The sequence below is a fragment of the Mauremys mutica genome, chromosome 1, assembly GCF_020497125.1.
Source record: "Mauremys mutica isolate MM-2020 ecotype Southern chromosome 1, ASM2049712v1, whole genome shotgun sequence".
NCBI classification, from domain to species: domain Eukaryota; kingdom Metazoa; phylum Chordata; order Testudines; family Geoemydidae; genus Mauremys; species Mauremys mutica.
Window position 1 is genome coordinate 100,340,688 of NC_059072.1, and position 25,596 is coordinate 100,366,283.

Below are 25,596 nucleotides of genomic sequence, written 5' to 3' on the forward strand. Positions count from 1 at the left end.
AAATTCGATGGATTAGATAATCTAATGGTCCCTTCTGGCCTTAAAATCTATGAAGCCACAATTAGTAGAGTAGAGGAAGGACTAAGGGAATTGTGCCCATTGTTTATGTTGTGTTCCACAGATTTGGATTCCAGCTGTTATTTGCATGCATGCCCTTGCATTCACTGTGTTAGGTGTAGCTATGTTGAATGGTAGAAGGATTAGTTGGAGCGGCTTGCAGATCTGTGACTGTGCTGTGAACAGAGGTGCATACAGTATGTACCTTGAGAGATGAACTATGCCTCCTTTTCAGCACTGAATTTTGTGGGTTTTGTCAGTAGCAGTCTTCTTGCCATGGGGATTGTCAGCAGTTTAGTGGCATACATCAGTGGTTCTCAACTTGTTTTCATTTGTGGACCCCTAAAATTTTTTGAGTGGACTCCTTTGGGAATCTTAGACATAGTCTGAGGACCCTCAAGGGTCTGCGGACTACAGGTTGAGAACCACTGGTATGCATGACAGTAGTCTCCAAGGCTTAGTGAAGGGTAAGTAAAGACAATGTCTCAGAAGGATTCCCCTGGACAAGGGTGAAGAGGTGGTAACATTCAGCAAGATTGGTGTTGTTTGTGTGTTTTTAGGCTCTTGGGTATGTCTATACTGTGGTTGAAGGTGTGATTGCATCTTGGGTAAGCCTACCCAAAGTGAACTGCTAGCAGGGGTATAGGGCTGTTTAGCTGATGGGTAAAATTTAAGCACCAGGTCTTCACTGTACTTTTACCTTGGGATAGTTCTACACGTTAATTACCTCAAGGTAAAAAAAGCTCATCTTTATTAACAGTGAAGACAAAGCCTGAGCTGAACAGAACAAAAAGAAATGGCGGGAGAGAGGAGGAGCAGCAGCAATTATGGGCTGGATGTTTATGAAGAGGGAATTGAAGGCTGGAGGAAAGACTGGCCTATGGGCCAAATGCTTGACAGCTCTGCAGGAACTTAAAATTTGCCAGGGATATAGTGCTCAGGTCAGAGGAGAGGATCTGTTTTTGTCTATATCTTGTTTGTAACTAGAGATCTGTGTATTGAATGCTTACAGTGGAGGAGGTGCAGCTTGTTTTGGGAGCATGTGGACTGTGACTGGAGCGTTCAGAAAATAAAGGGACAAGTACTCGGACTGGGCAGGGGCTGTCTTATGCTATGTTTGTATGGTGCTGCTCTCCATCGCTGCCTCTAGGCAGTCCTATAATACAAATAATAAACAATGCTGGTAATTCTAATGTATATGTTAAAATAGTAATTCTCCATGATTTATAAATCTGCTAAATCGGAAAGGATTTTCACAAGGACATTGAAAGGCACCTTTTTGACATCAGTACCTCCCTCTTCCAAATATCAGGTTCCTATTTCAAACCTCTCAGGTGCAAAACCTGTTTTTAAAAGGAGCATTGATAAAACTGTGTTTTTCACTAATAATCTCCTCAGGAGCAGTGGAACTGTATGCTCAAACTTTCCTAAAAAAGGCGGGCAGAAGGGACAGTGAGAGAGCAACCAAGCATAGAACATTTTCAGGTCACCTTTTGAACAAGTGTTACTAAGAATTTTGAATACTTAAAGACTGATTGATAGAATTTGAAAAATAAATATCGGTGCACCTGTTTGCTTTGTTCTAAATGTTGTACTTTATATTTTTCAGCATTGGTGGCCTTATTCTGGACACAACTGTTTCTGATCCTAATTTGGTTGGGATTGTTGTTTATACTCCAGTAATCAATGGTAAGGCTGTAATAGGATTATTTTATAATAAATATCAACGAGTCTCTATACATGTTTTATAAAAGATTATTACACTAAAGTTCAGCTGCAGTGGGTGGGTATCTACTACATTAATTTTAAGTTTGTTACTTTGGTATCAGAAACAGGGTAATTTAAAATAGTAGCAGTGACTCCTGGTCTTATGTACCAGAAACATCGAAGTGCATATGAGAGAGAGAGAGAGAGAAAACAGGAGGCTAGTAGTACATATTTAAAGTTTGTGTAAGAAAGGGGGAAAGTTGAAAGAACACATATTCAAATACTGTTTTTAAATTATGGTGACTGTTAAATATAGGATACCAAGATGTAATTCTTCAAGGGTTTTCTCTTGGACATATGGGGCAAATTTTCAAAAACAGTCTCCAAAATATGCAGGTGCAAGTATTAAGTGGTAATTATGCAGGCAAAATATAGAAATCATAGAGCAAGTTGAGTGTTGGTTCATATGCTTGCCTATACACCTCTACCCCGATATAAAGCGGTCCTCAGGAGACCGCGTTATATCAAACATACTTTGCGCCCCCCACCCCCCGTTCCTTGTTCTCTGATTGCCTCCTCCAGAGACCCCCCTACTCAACCCCCCTGTCCCCTGACTGCTCTGCCCCCTGACAGGCACTCGCCGGCAGCAGCGGGAAGCAGCGCAGCCCGGCCCCAGTCCGCTCCACTCTGCTGCCTCCCAGCCGCGGCGCTCTGCTTCCCACTGCCGGTAAGTAGAGGAGGTTGGGGAAAGGATGCCTTCCCGCACTCACCTGCAGCAGGAAGCGGAGCGACGCGGCCCCAGCCCGCTCCGCTTTCCTTGCCCCGGCCCCAGCTGTGTCACTGGGGGGCGGCTGGGGAAAGGTCCTGCACTCACCTGCAGCGGGAAGTGTAGCGCCATGGCTGGGAGTTGGCGGAGTGGAGCTGGTTGGGGCTGGGCTGCTCTGCTTCCCACCGCCGGTGAGCGCGGGGCAGTTGGGGAAAGGATGCCCCCCGCACTCACCGGCGTCAGGAAGCAGAACAAGGCGGCCCCAGCCTGCTCCACTCTGCTAGCTCCCAGCTGCGGCGCTCCACTTCCTGCCGCTGGTGAGTGCGGGGAGGTTGGGGAAAGGACGCCCTCCGCACTCACCGGCGGCAGGAAGTGGAGCGCCGCGGCTGGGAGGTGGCAGAGTGGAGCGGGCTGGGGCCGCGTCGCTCTGCTTCCTGCCACAGGTGAGTGCGTGGAGGTTGGGGAAAGGACGCCCTCCGCACTCACCGGGAGCAGGAAGTGGAGCACCGCGGCTGGGAGGTGGCAGAGTGGAGCGGGCTGGGGCCGCGGCGCTCAGCTTCCTGCCGTGGGAGCTGGCGGAGTGGAGCGGGCTGGGGCCGGGCTGCTCCACTTCCGCCGCTGCTGGTGAGCGCGGGGGGGATCCCTTCCCCCAAACCCCCTCCCCCGAGTGACACTGCTGGGGCCGGGGCAAGGGAAGCAGAACAGGCTGCTCCCGGACCCCCGCTAATCCCCCGGGCCACTCTGGGACTGCAGAGCCCCCAAAAGTGCCCTCCCACAGCTCCTGCCCCCCAGACCATCTGCCCCTTATTAAACCCCCTCAGCCCCGGCCTGGTCCGGCACCCTTAACACGCTGCTCAGAGCAGCGTGTCGGAGCTTTACCATGTTATATGCGAACCCGCATTATATCGGGCCATGTTATATCAGGTAGAGGTGTATGTGCAACTGCATGTACAAATCAAACATTTTGCAGCCATGCAGATATATATTATTAATTAGGTCCATGAATTATATGTGGATATTTCCTAGATTCCTGTCTCTGAATTAATTCTTTAAGCATAGATGTGGAATGTTGGATTAATTTGTCAGCATATTACACTATTTTTTAAAAATAAAATGTCTTGTAAGTCAAGCCCTGCACAGGTACAAAATTTGTATCCGCATCCAATCTGTGATCCACAGACATGGTCTGCGGATGCGGATATCCGCAGATTTGTACTATACGTAGGCTCTACTTGTAAGAAATATATTTGTTTTCTAGTTCTGATTTATTCTTCATTGGTCTACTTTGCAGTGTGCAAAAAGATCTCATGTAGAAATTAGACACGGGACTTTCTTATTTGCAGTAGGTTTTCTGCTTACTGTGTAGCAAGTGTGGAAGGTATAAAGATACTTTCTCTAAATATAAATATTGTGATAAATCTCTGCTCATTTCCATTCATAAAAATATACAAAAGGGAGCCTAAGACTCTTAGAGCTGGTCTACACTACAAAGTTAGGTCAGCTTAACTACATCGCTCAGGGCTGTGAAAAATTTCACGCCTTGTGCAATGCAATTAAGCCAACCTAAGCCCTGGTATAGACACCTCTAGGTTGATGGAAGAATTCTTCTCAGAGAGGTGGATTTACTACAGCGATGGATAATGTTTCCTCTAATTTTTTCATCCATGTGCGGAATGAATTTTTGTATGTGCACCAATATTGAGATAATGTGTGGATGTGCGCCACCAGTAGAAATTAAAACCCTAGATATAATATATATTTTTAAGAAGTTATCATAGGGATAATTACTCCAGCCAGGACAGGTTAGGCATTTTAGAACTCACTACTCAAAGAATTAAATTTAAGCATAAGAGAGAAATAAAATTATGAAATGCGCAGACCAGTCAAAAAAAAATCAGCACTTTGAACGAATAAAATTATAGAGCATATATGTGCATTGCAGGAAGTACCAAGAAGTAACAACAAAAACAATAATACAAGTTTTTGTTGGGAGGTGAGTGTAAAAGAGACTCTGTGTGAGAGAGAGCGAGAGAGAGAGTGTATGTGTGTATTCGTGAGTGTGTGAGAGAGAGAGTGAGTGAGTGTGTATGTGTGTGTGAGACTGCGCTATCACTTTAAGCAGAGCAACACTCACCAGTCTGAAAGCTTGTTCAGACAAAGCAGCAGCCGCCAGCAGCTCTGTCTCACTCCCTAGCGCTGTTCCCCCCTCACCTCCACCGCTTTGCGGAGATAGGGTACAAGGTGGGAGGACGGGGACACCCTGACATCAGTGCCCCTCCCTTCTCCCTCCCCACTCTGCACAGCAGGCAGGAGGCTCCCAGGAGCAGCTGGCGAGGAGTTCCAAGGCAGAGGGCAGGAGCAGCGCGGCAGTGGGGGAAGGGCACCTGAACATCGTCATTGCTGAGAATGTGCGCAACTAATAATCAAGTGTGCAGCACTTGATGGACTGTTGTATGGCCACACAGGTGTGCAGCTTAGAGGGAACACTGGCAATGGACAAACCCTTTCTGTCATTTTAGTGTTTATGCTACAGCGCTGCAGCTGTGCTGCTGTACCATTTCTAGTGTAGATGAACTCTAGATGCCCTTGAATTAACAAACAAGTGAAAATCAGTATCTAACCCATTAACATTCCCTTCCTCACTCCCCAAAAAACTCTACCTTTAACACAACTACCCACCTGAATTTTAGTTCCCCTTACTCCTCAAAGTCCCAAATTAGTATGCCTTGCAGCATTCTGTGAGGGTCAGCAGACCTGAGCTATCTTTGACCAAAGATTGGGAGGAATTGGTTCCATAAACTGTTAGGGAAGCTAAACACTCAGGTACCACTACCAGGTAGTATGCTCCTTCCATGTTTGTGGAACCGACAGCCCTTTGTTTCTTGTTTTTAACCATTGATGGTGGAGATGTTCTCTGATGCATTAGTTATAAATGTTAGTTCTGAATTTACCATTCCTCAAACCACTTAAGCCAGGGTTTTCAGAAGAGACAATAGTAGTGCCTCAACTGGCTCCCCTGCTTGATACTTTCAAGGGAGCTGACTTTCAGAGGATCATTGCTCAGCATTTTTCTAAAAAACAGTTCTTTTTTAAGGTTTTTCAAGTTGGGCATCCAAAATCACATCACTTCTGAAAATCTTGGCCTTAATTGTTTTTCCTGTGATGTGTGGCTGACAAGCTTCTTGATTCTGGAGCTTTATGCAACAAGATCCTGGAATTAATAAGCACCAGAGATGACAGAGCTTTATAAGGCACCCACAGCTTACCATAGTGGCAAGAAACTATATAATAGCTGAAGGCTTTGAGGCAACTGGACTATCAGCTAGAATTCTGATCAGTATAACAACATTTAAGAGTCTCCTTGCAGACAGCCTTGTGCCAAGTGAAAGTCTTATGTCAAAGAACTAACATCCAGCTTCATCAAGCTTTCACAATCTTTGCAAAAGTACTGATGGAATACTTCCAACTATCTGTGTAGAACAGTAATTGATTTTGGAATGGTGAGGTGGAGAACAGGCAATATATTTGTCTTAGTTACATCCTTGCACTGAAGTGAAACACTGCGTCAAGACTGCCACAGATGAGTCCCTCCACTAATGTGTCCCTACACCGGGCAGAAATACTAAAGAGCTGCAGACAGTGGTTGCCAGGACAACCTCCGTCAATGTATCAAAAGCACACTAAGAAGAAAGGCCAATAGGTCCCCATGGCAACCTCTCGTGTATCGTGAGGAGGATTTGGCAAAGGTTTTTGTGTCAGTTTCCCTCCTTTGGCAAATCAGTGTTCATTAAGGAGAAACATTGGCCTGACAAGAAACCAATGATGGTTTAAATTAGTATTGCAAAGGCATTAGGCATCAATGTTCTCATTTCAGTCAATCTCTGAGACTTGAGCATCCAGTACTCCAGATGTGCAATGTGAACTGAGTTTTCCTGCAGTTGAGCTTCCAAGCTAAACAAAGTATAATTGGGGAGATTCCAGTTTTTCAGTTGATGACACCTGTGTTAAAGTGAGGTGAAAAGAAATCATGTTGTACCTTGATATAATCGTAACCTATGCTTTCCCCTTTTCTGGGCCTTGAATGCATCACAGGCTTCTTCTCTTTGAAAGAATTTGAAGGATGTGACAGCATCACCTCTGAGGTGCCATAGCCATCTGAGTCCATACTAACTATCCTAGTACCTGCTTGCTCACCTGGGATACTGGGAGTGTATAGGAGTCCAGATATTGAGGGTTTGGGCTCAAAACCACATTTTTACCTACAAGAATGCAAGAAATTTTAGATTTCACAGGAGGTTTCACCATACCTATATCGACAAAAGTCTCATCATGCTATGAGACATTTTCACTTGGTTGCTGTCCAACTAAACCACTAGATCTTAAGTCCCCTTTTCTTCTTCACTAGTTCAGGACAGATAGTTCTTGAAAAGATTGGGATTTAGCTGGAAAGATTTGCCGCAGTCAGTAGTTTCAGCATAGCCATTGAAACAGATAAATTCCATTGTAGATAGGTTCTTATACCACTTTGAGTGGAAGTTGATAAGGTAGGTGGTAACTCTTAGTTCCTGTTGGAGCTCATTCCATAGTTTGGGACCAAACACTGAGAAGGCTGTTACCTGCAGAGACTACCTTTACTTTGTGGTAGAAAGTTTGAATGTGGCTGAGGAGCAGAGTTGTTGACCAGGGTCATCATCCCAGACTGTTAGGCAGTCTTTTAGATATCCTTGGCCCAGACTAAGGATCAAGACCTTGAATTTGAGTCAACATTTTATTGGAAGTCAGTGTAGAGAGCGGAGGACAGATCTGATGTGCTCACGGTAGCCTGCATTGCTGAGGAGGTGTGCAGCTACATTGTGAATTTGGTGTGGAGTTGGTGATTCCTAAGGGCTGATGGCTTTGTGCTCAGGTATATTGCGTTTTAGTCCATCCAGGAGGTAAGGAAGGCATGTATAATTGAGGCCATGTAATCATCCACTAAGATGAAACTGAGTTAGCCTAGTCAACCAGAGGTGGTAGAAAATGTTACTTGTAGATGCTGCTATGTGAGAGCTTAATGTCAGTAAATTAATCCAGGAACCTATTTAAACTGCAGACTGAATTGACCAATTGGTGGGTGGGTACCTGCAAGCAACAGAGACTGCACAATGGCAGCCAACTTCTCCACCTGGATTTTCTTTGCTCACATCATCACCTTTGTCTTACTTGGGTTCAGATTCAGCCAGATGTTCTCCATCCCTAGGTTGATCTTGTCCAAGCACTGAGCCATCTTGGCGGTAGTGATATAGTCGTATATCGTGAAGGATAACTAGAGCAGTTGGCATTCATACTGCTGGCACTTGAGTGTGTGTCTTCTTACCCTACTCCCTCTAGTAGCTGTATGAAGATATTGAAGAGGACCAGAAATAGAATTGATCATTGTGGGATCTTGCAGATGAGGGGTCTGTTGGCAGAGGTGCAGTTTCCCAAAAGGTGCAACTTGCTTTTGAGTGCATCCCAATGTTTATAGAACCCAACTGATGCATTTCCTTTATATCACCTTGGTGGATTCTCTTGTCTCACTGTACTGGGTCACACAAGCTTTCATGGTGTCAAAATGGCAACCTATATCTGAGATGCACTGGCAGGGAGTTGGTCCAAAATAGTAAAATAAAAAGTGGATTTCCAAATTTCTCTGATTCTGAATTCAGCATCCAAGAATGTGTCCACAGTGGTATTGTGGACACATACTAGGTGGGTTGATACACCACCATTGTGTGTATCAAGGGTGGCATCCCATTAAATGTCTTTTAAAGGCTACGGCCATCTAAGTAAAACTATGCTTCTATTTAAAATGGTACCTTCACACAAGTTGACTGTGTGAAACCTTCATTTACTTTTCCCCTTTTTAACATCCTCTGAGTAGTGATTGAACTTCATAGAGCTTTTAAATTGCTAAGAATGAGTCTATTATAACATCTCCCTTCAGAAAAAAGTTATGTATAATTCTTGTTCTCCTGAAGTTATTAGGTTCATTGATTCTCTCTCATCCACTTCCCCAAAGAGTTGGGGGAATATGTTCCTTAAAACTTTCTACCTCTTCCTCAAAAATAAATAAATAAATAAAAAATGACTACTACTGTTCACCAAGGGCTGCTGGTTTCCCCTCCTCCCCCTTAACCAAGCAGTGGAGAACATAATATTTGCTGAGAGGGTATATGTGTGGCTACCCTCAAATTCTATAGCTAAGGGAATTTCTGCTATTCACATATGGGACACAGAAAGCAAAGAGTAGTGGTTCTCAAACTTTTGTACTGGTGACCCCTTTCACACAGCAAGCCTCTGAGTGCGACCTCCCTTATATATTAAAAACACTTTAAAATATTTAACACTATTATAAATGCTGGAGGTGCAGCGGGATTTGGGATGGAGGCTGACAGCTTGCGACCCTCTGAGGGGTCTTGACCCCCAGTTTGAGAACACCTGGCTAAGAGTGTGGCTATATTATAATATGCCTTCTGAAAGAGGAAATTACAGGCAAGTAATTTCCTTCATTCGATGTAGGCTCTCCTGTGCTTCATAGTTGGTCTGGTGCCTCTTGATTATTGCTGTTGTCAGTGTAAAGTATAAAACTGGAACTGAGAAAATCCTTTTACATAAACATATCTGCATATACCTTATTAACTATCAAAGATCCTAAGTGTGGACTACCTAATAGGTAGCTTTTGAAATATTACTGTTGCTGACCAATCAAAAACAAAAAACCTCCCACAAACTTCCCCTACCAGAGACTTTTCTTCTCTTGTGTTTTTTCTGAAGATGGCAGGGCCCCTCATCAGAAAGTCTGACTCTGCTTCAAAGTCTGTCTTATGGCAGGCCCAAATAAGTTAAACCTAAAACTGCTAGCTTCCCCTGCTCCCTCAGTATGGTGCAAGAGAGAGACTGTATGGGTATGCACAGCACCACCTGAATCAGCCCTGCTGAGAGGATTTCCAGCCTTCCATACACTTGGAATTCTTATCTTGGGCCCTAAACAAGGACAGCAGCTGGGAGTTTCTCCCTCAAAATCCCAAAATGCTTCCAGGACCCTTCTTCATGCTCAGTCCCTGTCTCATAAGACTTTTCCCACAAACCCCCCCCCCCCCCCAATGTAGTAGTGCTGACCCTGAAGGATTTCCTTACCAGCTTTAAAGGGCTGGTAACCCTGGTACCTCATTATAAGTATTTGCCAAAAATAATATAATTATAATATAATAACATAAGGAAGATAATAACAATCTGAACAATTTGCTTCAGACTGTACTGCAGACATAAAGTAAGGTGCAGCTAATGGAAATAGCTACTTTATGTTTAGGTTTTGGTATAATTCTTAAACAAAACATAATCTAGTGTTTTGGAAATAGGTGAGGTTTAGAAGTGATTTTATATATAACAGCAGTGTATATGTAGATATTTTGTCCATTTTATATATTGTTCCTATAAAAAAGTAATAACTTGCTCACACAATGTTGTGCTCAAAATCTTTTCTGGAAAGACAGCTGTATTGGAGAACTTAATAGTTTATCTAATTCTGCCTATTTTCCCCAGAACACTTTATTTTTAATACAAATGCATACAACATGCATCTCTGAAGACAAGAAATTTGTAAGAAAGGACAATGCATGTAGGTACTAAAGCAAATAAGGGAGCTAATCTAAGCACGTCAGTTCTATAAAATGTAAGTTTATGAAATCAGTGGTCAGATCTCCATGGCAGTATTTCAATTTGAAGTTTTGGAGAAATAATTTGGTTATATTTTGTTAGTGGTGTCCCTTGTTATAGAGTTGTGGAGCTGCATTGACTATTGTAATGGAGAATATTTTTCTCCTCTTTATGTCCTGGATGGTTATTTTTATTATAAAAACTGCATGAGAAATCAGACTATTTGGCAGAATGCCAGATGGACTAATCAGCACAATTCATTGCTTGGAACTGTGGACTGTGCTGATTAAAATCACTGCTCAGAGATCAGAATTTCCTCAGACCTTATATTTTATACCCAAAATCACATTCTCTCCTTACTGTGTTGATTTTGGCCTGTTGCACAAACTATATAGTAGGTATGACTATAATACCTCTCATACCCTGTGATTGGTTAACTCTTAGCTCAGAAATGTTCATAGATAGTATTGAAAATGTAAAATATTGTTCATCTAAGTATCATAAATATTAGGTTGCTTCTAGAAGGAGAAAAGTTGGAGTGAATTGTACATTACTGCCTACTGATACTAACTGATATAGGCAGAGCTGATAGGTACACCAGTAGTTAAGGTTGACTAATGCTTCCCATTATAAGGCTCTGTTTTCAGTTGCCTGTAACTTTGCCCAATTTTAGCCATTAGACTGAAATTTTCCTTGCCAGGTGTCTGCTTTAGGCATATCTGTTTTGGAAAGTTTCAGCTAAAATGGTTTGCCCATTTCTGAAGCAAGGGGAGTATTTTTATTTATTTATTTATTTATTTTGCCCATATTAGAAATATTTTACAGTGATTTCACTGAGATGTTCTAGCACCTCCATGCTGTGGTGCAGGAACTCAGCATTTGATGAGGGAGTTGTTCGAGTGTCAGAGATGTGCCTTTTGCTGTCCCTGTTTGAAATCTGCTCAAATTTTGTCAAGTTAATAACCGTCTGAAAATCTCAGTACATGTTCTATAAAAATGTGTTAAAGTTCTGCAGCTAAACATTCTGAAGGCTCCATCTGCATTGAGTATGCCTCATCCCCATACAGCTCCTATAAGCTGACCAGACTGCAAATGTGCTGTGTCCACAAAATTACCTGGCATGTTCCATCCGAGGCCTGCAGGGGCCGAGCAAATTTTTCCTTGCAATTTCTTCTCTTGGATGCTGGGGGCCACTGTGGCACTAGGCGCCACAAATGAGAGCAGGTAGGCAAAGAAAAGCCTGAGGCTGGCCTGTGCCAGCTAACTCAGGCTTGCAGAGCTAGGTCTCCAGCACTGTTTCACTGCTGTGTAGACTTTCAGGCTTGGGCTGGAGCCCAAGCTCTGGAACCTTGTGAGGTGGGAGGGTTCTAGGGCTCGGACTGGAGCCCAAGCACCTGGGCAAGGCATTTGAACTAGACTTTCCACAGGTTGCCATTAATTGAGTGTACAGCACCTTATTTTTTTCTGGGTATCCAGTTGGAGACCCTGCAGTCTGATCTGCAGAAGTCCAGAGCATTCACAGCTGAAACTGAAGTCAATGGGAGCTGTGCTTTGAACATATTAATTGCTATATCGTGCTAAGTACTCTGAAAAATATGGTCCTAGGTGTCTCAAATTAGGCATCCAAAATTACTGGACACTCTTAACCTTAATCTTTCTGTGCCATCTGTAAAATGGGAATAACACAACTATCTCACTTCATGGGGTGTTGTGAAAATAAATTAATGAGTGTTTGTTAGGCATTCAGATACTATAGTGATGAGTACCTTAGAAAAGCCCATGAGGAAATTAATAATGCTGTATACATTTAAGATTTTGAATAGTGTGCTGTAAATAAGGTATGGAGCACACTCTGGACAATGAGAGTAAAATGAAATATTGAATAGTTGCTCAGTTGGTGACCACAATTCATCCTGTGCACTGAATGAGGCAGGGAGGGGGGCCGATGGAAGAAATAGTATGTGATAATGTTAAAGACTGTATCATAATGCGAACCAGCTCCACCTATAAGAGGTATATGTTTTGGGGATTCATTGTAACAATGTACATATAACTTATTTCTCAAATTGTAGATTAAAAAGTTACTGCAGCCTTGCTATAGCAAAAGTCATCAGTACTTGATTAGACGTATTGAGTTGGGGAGATGTGCACACAACTGGAAACTTTAAAAATATTGAACATCTTTGTACAGGTGGAGTCAGATTCTACAATATGCTGAATGTCTTCTGTCAATTGCTAAATGGCCTCAACTCCCATTGACTTGCAGGTGATGCTCAGCAGCTTGTAGGATCAGACCCTTGAAGGAGGGAGGTATATACATTAAGATTACCCAACTCTTCCCTTTATAAGACTCTGTTTTCAACTGTTTACAACATGTAATGTAAACCATTTCAGCAGAAACTTTCCATGCCAAGTGTCTGTCTGTGGCTTCAAAGTTTTGGAAAGTTTCAAACAAAACAGTTCAGCCATTTTAGAGAATATGTTGGGCGGGGGGGGGGCGGGGAATAAATATTTTATTAAAATGTTAAAATATTTTAAAATTGCTATTGAGAAGTTCTAGATTTCCATACTTTAGAGAAGGGATTTGAAATTTGGCAGAGGGGTAATGTTTGTGTCAGGTATGTACCTTTTGCTGTTCCTATGGAAATCTGGTGACTGTGCATGCACCATCTCCACACAGCAACCACACATGTCCATTCCTAGGGTACAGAGGCTCAGCAGGACTTTCCCTGAACTTTCAGCTCTTAGCTACTGTGGGCTGGGTGGGACTGGACACCAGAACTGAGAGAGAACAGAGAGACTATCTCCCTTGTGCTCTCAATATCCCCACCCCACTCCCTGCAGCTGGTGCCCAGGCAGCATGGAAGAAGATGGTGCCTGATACAGGGAGCTAAGAGCTAGACCAGGGTGAGGGAAGAGGAAGGAGTAGATTAGGAGAAGGGGCCACAGTGGTTGGGGATGGAGGAAGACTGAGAGTGGAGGCTGCAAGACAGAAGGGGAGGAAAAACTGCGACTGGGACCTGAGGGGTTGGGACTGGGAGACAGGAACTGGTTGGGCAAGACGGCTGGGGGGAACTGAGAAGCAGTTGATGTGGAGGGTCAGACTGAGATTGAAAGAGGAGCTCAGGGAACTTGGACTTGTTAGGCAAGCAGACTATAATTGGGAATCAGTGAGGTGGGTAGGGAGAAGAGCAAATCTGATGAGAAGCTGTGGCACATGGGAAGAACTGGGACTAGCTGGGCAAAGAGACTGGAACAAGAGGCCAGTGAGCAGGGGCAGACAAATGTGGGAAATGACTGGAGTTGGGGAAGGGTGAGAGACAGATTGGACCAGGAGTTTTTTTGTGGGGGGGGGGCAACTTGGGGCTGGCTGAGTGCTTGACTTCACAACTTAATATTCTTTTAACATAATCTCTGACTGTGCACGTGCACAATAAAATGAAGATGATGGGTTGATGCAAAAATATATAATTCTCTCTCTTACACACACACACATATATAGTGTTGTGGAGCAACTTATTTTTTTGTAATCAAATACAGTGAGTCTGAAGATGGGCAAATATTTATTAGTACAACATATTACGTATACTTGAAACACCTCAAATACTTAGAACTATGCCAGGGGTAGGCAACCTATGGCACGTGTGCCAAAGGTGGCTCGCAAGCTGATTTTCAGTGGCACTCACACTGCCTGGGTCTGGGGAGCTCTGCATTTTAATTTAATTTTTAAATGATGCTCCTTAAACATTTTAAAAGCCTTATTTACTTTACATACAACAATAGTTTAGTTATATATTATAGACTTATAGAAAGAGACCTTCTAAAAACGTTAAAATGTATTATTGGCACGCGAAAGCTTAAATTAAGTGAATAAATGAAGATTTGGCACACCACTTCTGAAAGGTTGCCGACCCCTGAACTATGCAATTAACAAGCATATTTAACCATAGCGTAGCCAAGACCTAACATTGTTTCCATGATACATTAGGACAGGTGGTTTTTCTTTGAGAAATGTTATATCCATGTTATATAGCCAAGCTAACAGACTAACTCAGTGTAGTCTGTAGCAAAGCTCCTTTAATACAGTTCTCAGAAAAAATTATTTCCAGTACTAGACACTGAAATTATGTTTGCAACCATATTTATAGATATAACTGGCATGATTTTGGCTGTACCATGGACAGGGTCTTATGTGTTGAGAGTGTTTGTTAAATGACAATGAACAAGGCTGACAACTGTTCTGCAGAAATATTTATCCTAAGGAGAGGAGTTGTCTTTTAATTCTAAAATGTTTCAGTGAAGTGACAAGGTTTTTTGGTATTTTTTAAATAATGAAGTCAGGGATGGCATCCTTGTCTACTAGAGAGCTTAACTTCTGTTATCCTTAGTGACAGTTTAGTATTCTTATGCAGAAGTTAAGCAGATCTGCTTTGCTGTGAGGGATACAAGTCAATTTTTAAGATTTTACTTTCAAAGAAAATGTCATTATATATTATGGTTCCCATGTGACTAAAAGGAAACTAGCAAAATTAGTCTTTATAATAACTGGAAGGCTTAGCATGATGAGAGTAACATTTTTTTTCAGGAAACACATTTCTGATATAAAATAAACATAAATTTGTGCTTTGAAGCAGTCCATAGGCATGCCTGCAGTTCATTTCTTAATGCTATCAATTACAGGGCTTCCTTAGGCATTTAAAAGGAGTTCATTCAAAAGCTAAGGATTCACACCAGTAATTCGGTGAATTGACAACCTGTTGTTTTTCTAATGTTGTTAATCTACAGAATTATATCTTTTAATGCTTTTCTGCTACCCTCAGTGATGTAATTAGTCTGGTATTGCCTGGGTGATTTCATGGGCATGGTAAAAAAAAAAAAAAAAAAAGCAGCTATGAGAAGAAACAAATTGAATATTACTCCAGAAAAATACCTTTCCATTTGGCATTGATACTCTTAAGGTATGAATAACTTAAAAATCCTTTACTCTGTAGCTGATGAGAATTTAGATAATTAAATCTGAAATATTTTCAGAACTAATAAATATGACTGGCTGATCACCAGACAAGCTGCAGCGGCATAGGAGCCAGCAAACAGAGCTGTAAACAGGGGAGTTTGCAAGGGGGCTTTGTGGGGAAGACTAAGAGAGCTAGGCAGAGGAATAGACAAGCTAGCGAAGGGAGTGGGTGGTGTTCTGCCAGTGTTCTGGTGCCCGTTGGGGGTTTGTTTTGCTGTGAGTGGTGGTGTTTTGGTTTGGTTTGTGTTTCCCAGACTAACAAGTTTTAGGTGGGAAGGCTATGACAGATACAGAGACAGCAGTGGAAGACACAATGAAGATGACTGGATGTGGAAGCTGCAGCATGTACATGATCCTGGAGGGGGTACCTCAAAAGAGTTTCGTCTGCATGAAGTGCCGCCTGATAGAGCTGATGGAAGGAAAGATCTGAGGATTGGAGTTGCAGGTGGAAACTCTGGTTGAGTTTAGAAGGGGGTTCGAGCAGATGATGGAGCAAAGACATGAGGAGGCTGAAGGGAAAAGCTCGCACTTGCAGATGGAAGCAGGACCAAAGAACTCTGAGGGGAGACTGCTGGGTGAGGAAAGTGGACAGTGGAAGCATGTGACTAAGAGAACCAGGCAGAGGAAACGACGGGCTAGTGAAGGAGAAATAGAGCTCAGGAACAGGTTTTCGGAGTTGGAAAATCAGGTGGTTGCTGAAGGTGAGAGGGCAAGGAAGAAGAAAAGAACAGCTAGTCCTATAGGAAGAGGGGAAGAGTCAATGGAGACAACACCAAATATGAGCCCCAGGAGGATACGGGATGGATTGCAGAGGATTGCAAGGGACAACAGGAATTGTGAGGACTTACAGCCAGAGGGAATGGGGGATAGACCAGAGAATCGAACCATCGCCAGGAAAAGTGATTGGGGACTCCTTCCTGAGAAGAATAGACAGGCCTGTAACCAGAGCTGATCTGGAGAACAGAAGGGTGTGCTGTCTGCCAGGTGCTAAGATACGGGATGTGGACCTGAGGCTGAAGAGGATCCTAACGGGAGCGGGAAAGAATCCACTGATTGTCCTCCATGTGGGAACAAATGATACGGCTAGATTCTCTCTGGAACGTATCAAGGGGGACTATGCTAGGCTGGGGAAGACGCTTAAGGAAATCGAGGCTCAGGTGATCTTCAGTGGGATTCTGCCTGTCCTAGAGAAGGGCGACAAAGGTGTGACAAGATTATGGTGATCAACAGATGGCTCAGACAGTGATGCTATAAGGAGGGCTTTGGGATGTATGGCCACTGAGAGGCATTCATGGACAGAGGATTGTTCTCTCGGGATGGACTTCTCCTGAGTAAGAAGGGAAATAGACTTCTAAGATGGAGGCTGGCACAACTGATTAAGAGAGCTTTAAACTAGGAATTTGGGGGAGATGGTTGGGAGATGTCCAGGTAATCTCCACGCTGGAATTTAACATTGAGAGGGAAGAAAACGAAGTAAGAAAGGATACAGCCGTGGGTATGAGAATGGACATAAGGAGGAAGGGTAGTGTAGATACTGGTCTAATAGGTGATACTGGTGGTAGAATGTCTGTGCCTAATCGGGTAAAGAATGTCAGTGAAGCCAAATGGCAAAAATGAAGATGTTTGTACAATAATGCGAGGCGCCTAGGTAACAAAATGGAGGAACTAGAGCTACTGGTGCAGGAAGTGAAACTGGATATTATATGGATAACAGAAACATGGTGGAATAGTAATCATGACTGGAATACAGGTATTGAAGGGTATGTGCTGTTGAGGAAAGACAGAAATAAAGGCAAAGGTGGTGAAGTAGCATTGTATATCAATGATGAGGTAGACTGTAAAGAAATAAGTGATGGAATGGATAAGACAGAGTCTGTCTGTCTGGGAAAAAAATCACATTGGGAAAGAAAGCTACTAGAGCCTTCCCTGGGATAGTGCTTGGGGTGTGCTACAGACCGCCGTGATCCGATTTGCATATGGATAGAGACCTCTTTAATGTTTTTAATGAAGTAAACACTAATGGGAATTGTGTGCTCATGGGAGACTTTAACTTCCCAGATATAGACTGGAGGACAAGTGCTAGTAATAATCATAGGGCTCAGATTTTCCTGTATGCGATAGCTGATGGATTCCTTCACCAAGTAGTTGAAGAACCAACAAGAGGGGATGCCATTTTAGATTTAGTTTTGGTGAGTAGTGAGGACCTCATAAAAGAAATGGTTGTAGGGGACAACCTTGGTTTGAGTGATCATGAGCTAATTCAGTTCAAACTAGATGGAAAGATAACCAAAAATAGATCTGGGATTAGGGTTTTTTATTTCAAAAGGGCTAACTTTAAAGAATTAAGGAAATTAGGTAGGGAAGTGGATTGGACTGAAGAACTCGTGGATCTAAAGACAGAGGAGGCCTGGAATTACTTCAAGTCAAAGTTGCAGAAACTATCAGAAGCCTGCATCCCAAGAAAGGGGAAAAAATTCATAGGCAGGAGGTGTAGACCAAGCTGGATGAGCAAGCGTCTCGGAGAGGTGATTTAGAAAAAGCAGAAAGCCTACAAGGAGTGGAAGATGGGAGGGATTAGCAAGGAAAGCTACCCTATTGAGGTCAGAACATGTAGGGATAAAGTGAGAAAGGCCAAAAGCCATGTAGAATTGGACCTTGCAAAGGGAATTGAAATCAATAGTAAAAGGTTCTATAGCCATATAAATAAGAAGAAAACAAAGAAAGAATAAGTGGGACCGCTAAACACTGAGGATGGAGTGGAGTTTAAGGATAATCTAGGCATGGCCCAATATCTAAACAAATACTTTGCCTCAGTCTTTAATGAGGCTAATGAGGAGCTTAGGGAGAACGGTAGGATGACAAATGAGAATAAGGACATGGAGGTAGATATTACCACATTCGAGGTAGAAACCAAACTCGAACAGCTTAATGGGACTAAATCGGGGGGCCCAGATAATCTTCATCCAAGAATATTAAAGGAACTGGCACATGAAATTGCAAGCCCATTAGCAAGAATTTTTAATGAATCTGTAAACTCAGGGGTTGTACCATATGACTGGAGAATAGACTCATAGACTTTAAGTCAGAAGGGACCATTATGATCATCTAGTCTGACCTCCTGCACAACGCAGGCCACAGAATCTCACTCACCCACTCCTATAACAAACCCCTAACCTATGTCTGAGTTATTGAAGTCCTCAAATCGTGGTTTAAAGACCTCAAGGTGCAGAGAATCCTCCAGCAAGTGACCCATGCCCCATGCTGCAGAGGAAGGCAAAAAAACCCCAGGGCTTCTGCCAATCTGCCCTGGAGGAAAATTTCTTCCCGACCTCAAATATGGCAATCAGCTAAACCCTGAGCATGTGGGCAAGACTCACCAGCCAGCACCCAGGAAAGAATTCTCTTTAGTAACTCAGATTCTTTCCTGGGTGCTGGCTGGTGAGTCTTGCCCACATGCTCAGATTGAAAAGACTTTGTGACCAAAACCCCCACCTCTCATGTCCTGTTTGGTTCATCAGCTTCTCCCCTTGTGTTTGCCTGAAGCCTAATGAGAACACAAGCTGCTGGGATACAACACCTTTGTCCAGGTCCCTTGATCAAGACTGAGGAGGAGGTGTGTAGGTTCCAGAAACTTCTTCAGTACTTCTCCTTAGAGCAGGGGTGGGCAAACTTTTTGACCCGAGGGCCACATTTGGGTTGCAAAACTGTATGGAGGGCCTGATAGTGAAGGCTGTGCTTCCCCAAACAGCCTGGCCCCTCCCCCCATCTGACCCTCCCACTCCCCTAATTGCCCCCCTCAGAACCCTGACCCATCCAACCCCCCTCGCTCCTCGTCCCCTAAGCACACCCTCCTGGGACCCCTGCCTCAACCGCCCCCCAGAACCCCACCCCTTATCCAACCCCCCTGCTCCCAGTCCCCTGACTGCCCCAACCCCTATACACACCCCCACCCCCTGACAGGCCCCCCGGGACCCACACCTATCCAACCACTCCTGTTCCCCATCCTCTGACCCCTATCCACACCCCCGCCCCACACCCCAGGAGCTCCCCCCCCTTATCCAAGCCCCCAACCCCTTACCATGCCGTTCAGAGCAGCATGTCTGGCAGCCGCGCTGCCCGGCCAGAGCCAGACATGTTGCCATGCTGCTCAGCAGGAGCGCGCAACCCTGCCGCCCAGAGCGCTGTCCGCATGGCAGTGGAGGGAGCGGGGACAGTAGGGGAGAGGCCAGGAGCTCAAGGGCCGGGCAGGATGGTCCCACGGGCTGGATGTGACCCGCAGGCCATAGTTTGCCCACCTCTTCCTTAGAGTTTACAGAGTTCTCTGCATAAAATTAACTGTACATCAGTCATCTTATCAAGATTTATTTAAAAACAGAGAACATAGTATTAAAAGAAAAGAATTACTTTAACATCTAGTTTTGCCTTTCTCAGAAGTTAACAAGATAAGACATTCTCAGCTTATTTACAGAGAAAAGTGAACAGCTTACTTTTTTTGAAAACAGTCTCCTCTGTCTAACCACTTTGGCCATACTGTCAGCTTTCTTTGATAACTGGATACCTTATCTTTGCTCTTTTCGTTGTCTTGGGGGACTGTGTCAATTTATAGACTCAGACTTTAAGGCCAGAAGGGACCATATGATCATCTAGTCTGACCTGCACATTGCTGGCCACAGAAGCTTACCCACTCACTCCTGTAATAGACTCATAATCTCTGGCTGAGTTACTGAAGTTATCCAATATTGATTTAAAGACTTTAAGTTACAGAGAATCCACTATTTACTCTAGTTCAAACTAGCAAGTGACTCAAGCCCTATGCTGAGGAAGGCAAAAAACAAAACAAAACAAAACAAAACAGGTCTCTACTAGATTTCCCTTAATCAAGGGCCACTGTCTCCTCTTTCAAACCAATTTTCTGTTTTCCTCTAAAACATGGCTCATGGAGGAGGCAAAGACACTTGATGATGATAAATAGCCATCTTTCAAAGGCTTAACATCTTAGACCACATTTCACAGACCAGTCTGCATATCTATACCCTAGTCAGTTGTATATTATCATTCCAAAGATGCAGAAGGTCATTTTTCTCAATATTCACTTTGGCCTTTCTCATTTTCCATTGTTACTAATTAGGGACAGAGGTTCTGACCCTCTATTACTCTTTATTCTTAATAAATTTGGTGAAGCAGGAGGCAAACAATCACAATGCAAGATTTTATACCTTTCAGGAAGTTCTTTATATCCATTTCCTGTGTCTCACTGGATGTTACATCTCTAGAAGCAGCAAGATAGAACTGCCTTTCAAAGGTTAGCTTAGATTTTTATTCACCGCAATCTTCAAGATGGCAGGCAGGGGAGGAGATTTTGAAGTCTTATGCAGCCTCTCCGAACACACAATGTCTTCAGATGTTCCTCTCCTGCTCCCACTAAAAAGGTGTCTATAAATATTTCCGGAGGGTTTCCCAGCTCTTCATGTGGTCTCCAGAGATAAGCTTTCTTCAGCCCTTAACATTTCTACAGCAAAATCTTTAGCCTCTAAAGATGTAATTCTCTTCAGGTTCTCATTTTCTTTTTCACCCCTTGATTTCTACTGGCTCCTCCAAAAATGGGGAAATAGCCTCAAGCTCCAAGCCAGCATTGTATGCCTCAGGGACCCCCAGAAGGGGTTTCTCCATAAATTTGGAATTACATTGCAAGAAACTTTTTTCTTTGTAATGAAATGTGAATGTAAGAAAAGAAGAATTTTGCAGGGCTTTCCTTGTTCCTGGATGAGGGCAGACAAGGGAGTAACTTTGCTTATTCACTCCTCTGCTCAGCAGATTATGGAACTGGCCTAACTCTAGAAATCAAACTCCTAAATCTGCTCAGAAGTTCTATAGATTCCTTAAAGAAATAGTTTGTCTCCTTCCAAGTGGATTCAGCAGTAATAGCCTGATTGAAAAACAAAACCAAAAAAACCTACCCTCCCTTTGGATGTATCCTTGTGGAATCCCATTAACAGAAATCTGGAATTAGGGAAATAAGAACATTTCTGACTGACTAATTGCAGCTCAGTTTTCTGTTGTGTCTTGTCTCTTCTATCTCTAGGCTGACATAACATCTATCTTCCTATCAGAGTTGTGAACATTATCTACATTTTTTGTTGTTTGCTTACAAACTGTTATTTGAATCTAGAGCTTCAAAGAAACATCTTAGTTTTGAATGCTATCCAAACATTTTGAGGCTCTTTATTTAATTTCAGAAGAAGTCATTTTCTTTCCTATGACTCTTATTTCTATAGATTTATTTCAGAAGACGTCGTTTTAAAAAACTATTTACCATTTTGAGGCTATGCTCTTGTGGTTTATTAACACCAGAATTGTTTCATAGAAATGTGGCATTATACTGGTATGGTGCAGCTACTTTGCTTTATACTGCCAATATATATACACTGTATACTATTCATATATATCGTGGCTTAACTTCAAATGTGTTCTATTTTAAAATATTTTGGCAAAATGCGAATAATAAAATTAAGTTCAGAATAATCTTACAGAGGCCAGCCATGGGCCAGTCCAAAGAAGTAAAGTGTGTGCAGGTGGTTGGTTAGCCAAGAGGTTGATTGGTATCAGCGGCAGTCCGGGGCAATGGCTGGAGTTCTCACAGAGGTCAGGAACTGGAAGATCCAATCCAAGGGGCTGGGTTAGCAGCTTAGGGAGGCAAGGTAAGGCAGGGCAGCATGGCAACAAAGTGGCATCAGACAAAGTAGGGTGAGGCAGCAAGGCAGGGTCAGGTGAGGCAATCTAGGCAGCAGTAAGCAGGCAATGGTTTGTTGCTCAGACAGCTTCCTCTTAGGGCCTTTGTATAATCCAGGCTCCCAATGAGAGTGCTACCTGTCCATCCAATCAGAGGCCTGGGGTTTGGTTGCTGTGGCTCTGTAGGCCTTTAGCACTAAGGCTGTTGGTTCAGGGCAGTGGTTAAGTGCTCTGTCATGGTTCAGCAGCTAAGTATGCTGCCTAAGGACCTCGAGAGTCTAGGTTCAGTATTGATATCCTGACAGTATTCCAAGACAAAAATAACTACATTAAAATAGTGTTAAGTCTGAAAGAACTTAAGGATGAAAAAATTTAGAGTTGTTGTCTTCATCTCTAAACCAAGTACTGGAAATTCAGCATTAAGATTTCACTTAAAAGAATTCCAAACATTTTAAAGTACAGATATGCACAGTTAATGCAGCCAAACAATTCCTTAATTCCTGCCCAGTAGCAAAGCTGTGCAGTAACCATCTGATTATGCTTAAGACATTTGGTGCATGTGGTCCTAGATTAGATTGTGTTTTTTGAAGACAAGAGGTTTTTCTCATATTTTCCCCTTTGTGGTGTCCTTAGCTCTTTAACTATTGTCCAGAGCCTCCACAATAAATACCACTCTCATCAGCTGCCTGCGTTGGAATCAATCTGCCCCCTCCCTCATTTTTAGTTATTATCCTGAGTGGAGTGATCTTTGATGGTTTAAAGTGGTACGTTCTACTCTATTGTCCAATACATTAAGATATTTATAATAATCAAACTTTTATTCCTTAAGGGAAAAAGTGATGGAAAAATTATATTAAATTTTTCCAAATTATCTAAAGATGGATAATATAAAAACAGGTGAAAACTTCTCTATTTACCTATGCCTGCTCTCCAAAGACAATTATTAAGATGGTAGATCTAAAATTCTTGAATCCAGGCCTCCAGCAGATAAATAGTAAGAATTCTCTGACCATAGAATTCTGCAACCATTAAACTGCCTCACCAGCATGCAGTCCTCTCATGCTTCTAAGGGTATCATGGCTTTCTTGCATTGGTTCCAAAAGCAATTTAGTCTTTAAATGAAGACCGGATATCTTTTTAAAGAGATATGGTATAGCTTAAACTGAAGTTATGGGCTTGATATAGGAATTACTGGCTGAGGTTCTATGGCTTACGTTGTGCAAGAGGTCAGACTAGATGATCATATCAGTCCCTTCTGGCCTTAAAAATCTATGCAAATCAAATCTGGGCAAGAGCTGAGTTCAATTTTATTCTGAGTTTTCCAGTCACATTGTGTTTAGTGTTGGCCTGAATAGAAGCAGAATAATAAATTTCATGGTGATGATGTTTTCACTTTTTGACCTTTGTACCTGTGTGATGGGTGTAATAGCAGTTGATAAGTTTGATAAATTGTTATCTGTCTGAGACGAATCAGTGAAAGATGTAATTTCTTTTTCTGTTTCAGGTATTGGTGGTAATTTAGTGGCAATTCAAGCTAGCAGAATTTCTACCTACCTCCATTTACATAGCATTCCTGGAGAATTGCCAGAAGAAGCAAAGGGTTGCTATTACCCATGCAGAACCTACTATGGTACAGGTATGTGTTGGTGGTTGTTAATTGTTGCAACTAGATTGTTGCACTCTTTTTTGCTTCTGTAGACCGACCTGTACACCCAGTGAATGTGGGCACCATATTCAGCTGTTGCTGTGATAGGTAGACAGTAATGAAAGATTCCTCTATCTGCAACAATTGAATGGTAGGGAGGTTGTGTATAGGGGTTGACTGGGAGAAGTGTAACAGAGACTGAGGGACAGAGATGGAAGTCAGGAGAGGTTAAAGACACTCCCCAAATGGCTGCACTCAGAGCTGCTTTGTCCTTTTATCCTCCAGTAACTCATTAACTTCTGCAGAAGTTAATCTGCAGAAAAGGACCCAGGGGTTACAGTGGACGAGAAGCTGGATATGAATCAACAGTGTGCCCTTGTTGCCAAGAAGGCTAACGGCATTTTGGGCTGTATAAGTAGGGGCATTGCCAGCAGATAGAGGGACATGATCATTCCCCTCTATTCGACATTGTTGAGGCCTCATCTGGAGTACTGTGTCAGTTTTGTGCCCCACACTACAAGAAGGATGTGGAAAAATTGGAAAGAGTCCAGTGGAGAGCAACAAAAATGATTAGGGGGCTGGAGCACATGACTTATGAGGAGATGCTGAGAGAACTGGGATTGTTTAGTCTGCAGAAGAGACGAATGAGGGGGGATTTGGTAGCTGCTTTCAACTACCTGAAAGGGGGTTCCAAAGAGGATGGATCTAGACCAGGGGTGGGCAAACTACGGCCCGCGGGCCTGTCCTGCCCGGCCCCCGAGCTCCTGACCCAGGAGGCTCACCCTTGGCCCCTCCCTTGCTATCCCCCATCCCCCGCAGCCTCAGCTCGCTCACTCTGCCGCTGGCGCAGTGCTCTGGGCGGCGGGGCTGTGAGCTCCTGGGGCAGTGAGCTGCGGAGCCCGGCCTGACCCAGTCTCTGTGCTGCACGGTGGCAGCGGCTGCGTGGCAGGGGACAGGGGGGGTTGGATAGAGGGCAGAGGAGTTCGGGGTGGTGGTCAGAGGGCAGGGGTGTGGATAGGGCAGAGGTGGGCAAATTATGGACCGCGAGCCACATCTGGCCTGCGGGGCCATCCTGCCCAGCCCCTGAGCTCCCAGCTGGCCCCGGCCCCTCCCCAGCTGTCCTTCCTCCCCCGCAGCCTCAGCTTGCTGTGCTGGCAGCGCGGCATCCTGGCTGGCTCTGGGGCTGGGCGGCGCAGTGCAGGGGCAGATTTACAAGTGAACACAGGGTGCCCTGGCAAAGGCCCCCCAACAACAGGGGGACCCAGGGCCAGGCACTCGGGCAACTCAACACTGGCTGCACTGAAATCATATGCAGGCGGGCGGTGCAGATGGCGGGAGCACAGGGAACGCAGGCGGAGGACTCAGGGGGAGCACTGGGAGGCCACGCAGCCGGCCAGAGAGAAGCGGCCCTTTGAAGGGGAAACCGCTGCTTCTCTCTGGCTGTGCAGCTGCCCCTGCTCCTGTTGAGTCCTCCGCCCATGTTTGCGGGGCCACATTCCGAAAGGGGCTGGGGGGGGGGGAAGATGGATAAGGGGTAGGGTCCTGGAAGGGGGCGGTCAGGGGCAGGGGGTCCTGGAAGGGGGTGGTCAGGGGGTGGGGGGGTGGATGGAGGGGGGTCGGTTGGGGACAAGGAGCAGAGGGGCTGGATGGGTTTGGAGGTTCTTAGGGGGGGCAGTCAGGGGGCAGGAAGTGGGAGGGGGTGGATAAGGGGTGGGGGGCAGGCTGTTTGGGAGGGGGCACAGTCTTCCCTACCTGGCCCTCCATACTGTTTTGCAACCCCAATGTGGCCCTTGGGCCAAAAAGTTTGCCCACCCCTGATCTAGACTGTTTTCAGTGGTACCAGATGACAGAACAAGGAGTTAATGGTCTCAAGTTGGAGTGGGGGAGGTTTAGGTTAGATATTAGGAAAAACTTTTTCACTAGGAGGGTGGTGAAGCACTGGAATGGGTTACCTAGGACGGTGGTGGAATCTCCTTCCTTAGAGGTTTTTAAGGTCAGGCT

The 25,596-nt window shown here is 44.0% G+C and overlaps 1 protein-coding gene across 3 annotated transcripts in view; it reads left to right on the forward strand.

Moving 5' to 3' along the window:
* The window catches only part of SLC41A2 (solute carrier family 41 member 2), a 106,565-nt gene that overhangs the window by 60,561 nt on the left and 20,408 nt on the right, over positions 1–25,596 (forward strand). For all 3 annotated transcript variants that reach the window (XM_044987517.1, XM_044987507.1, XM_044987527.1), the window contains 2 exons: positions 1,667–1,746; positions 23,455–23,586. In XM_044987517.1, coding sequence (XP_044843452.1) covers positions 1,667–1,746; positions 23,455–23,586 — 212 coding nt within the window. The remainder of the gene's footprint in view (positions 1–1,666; positions 1,747–23,454; positions 23,587–25,596) is intronic.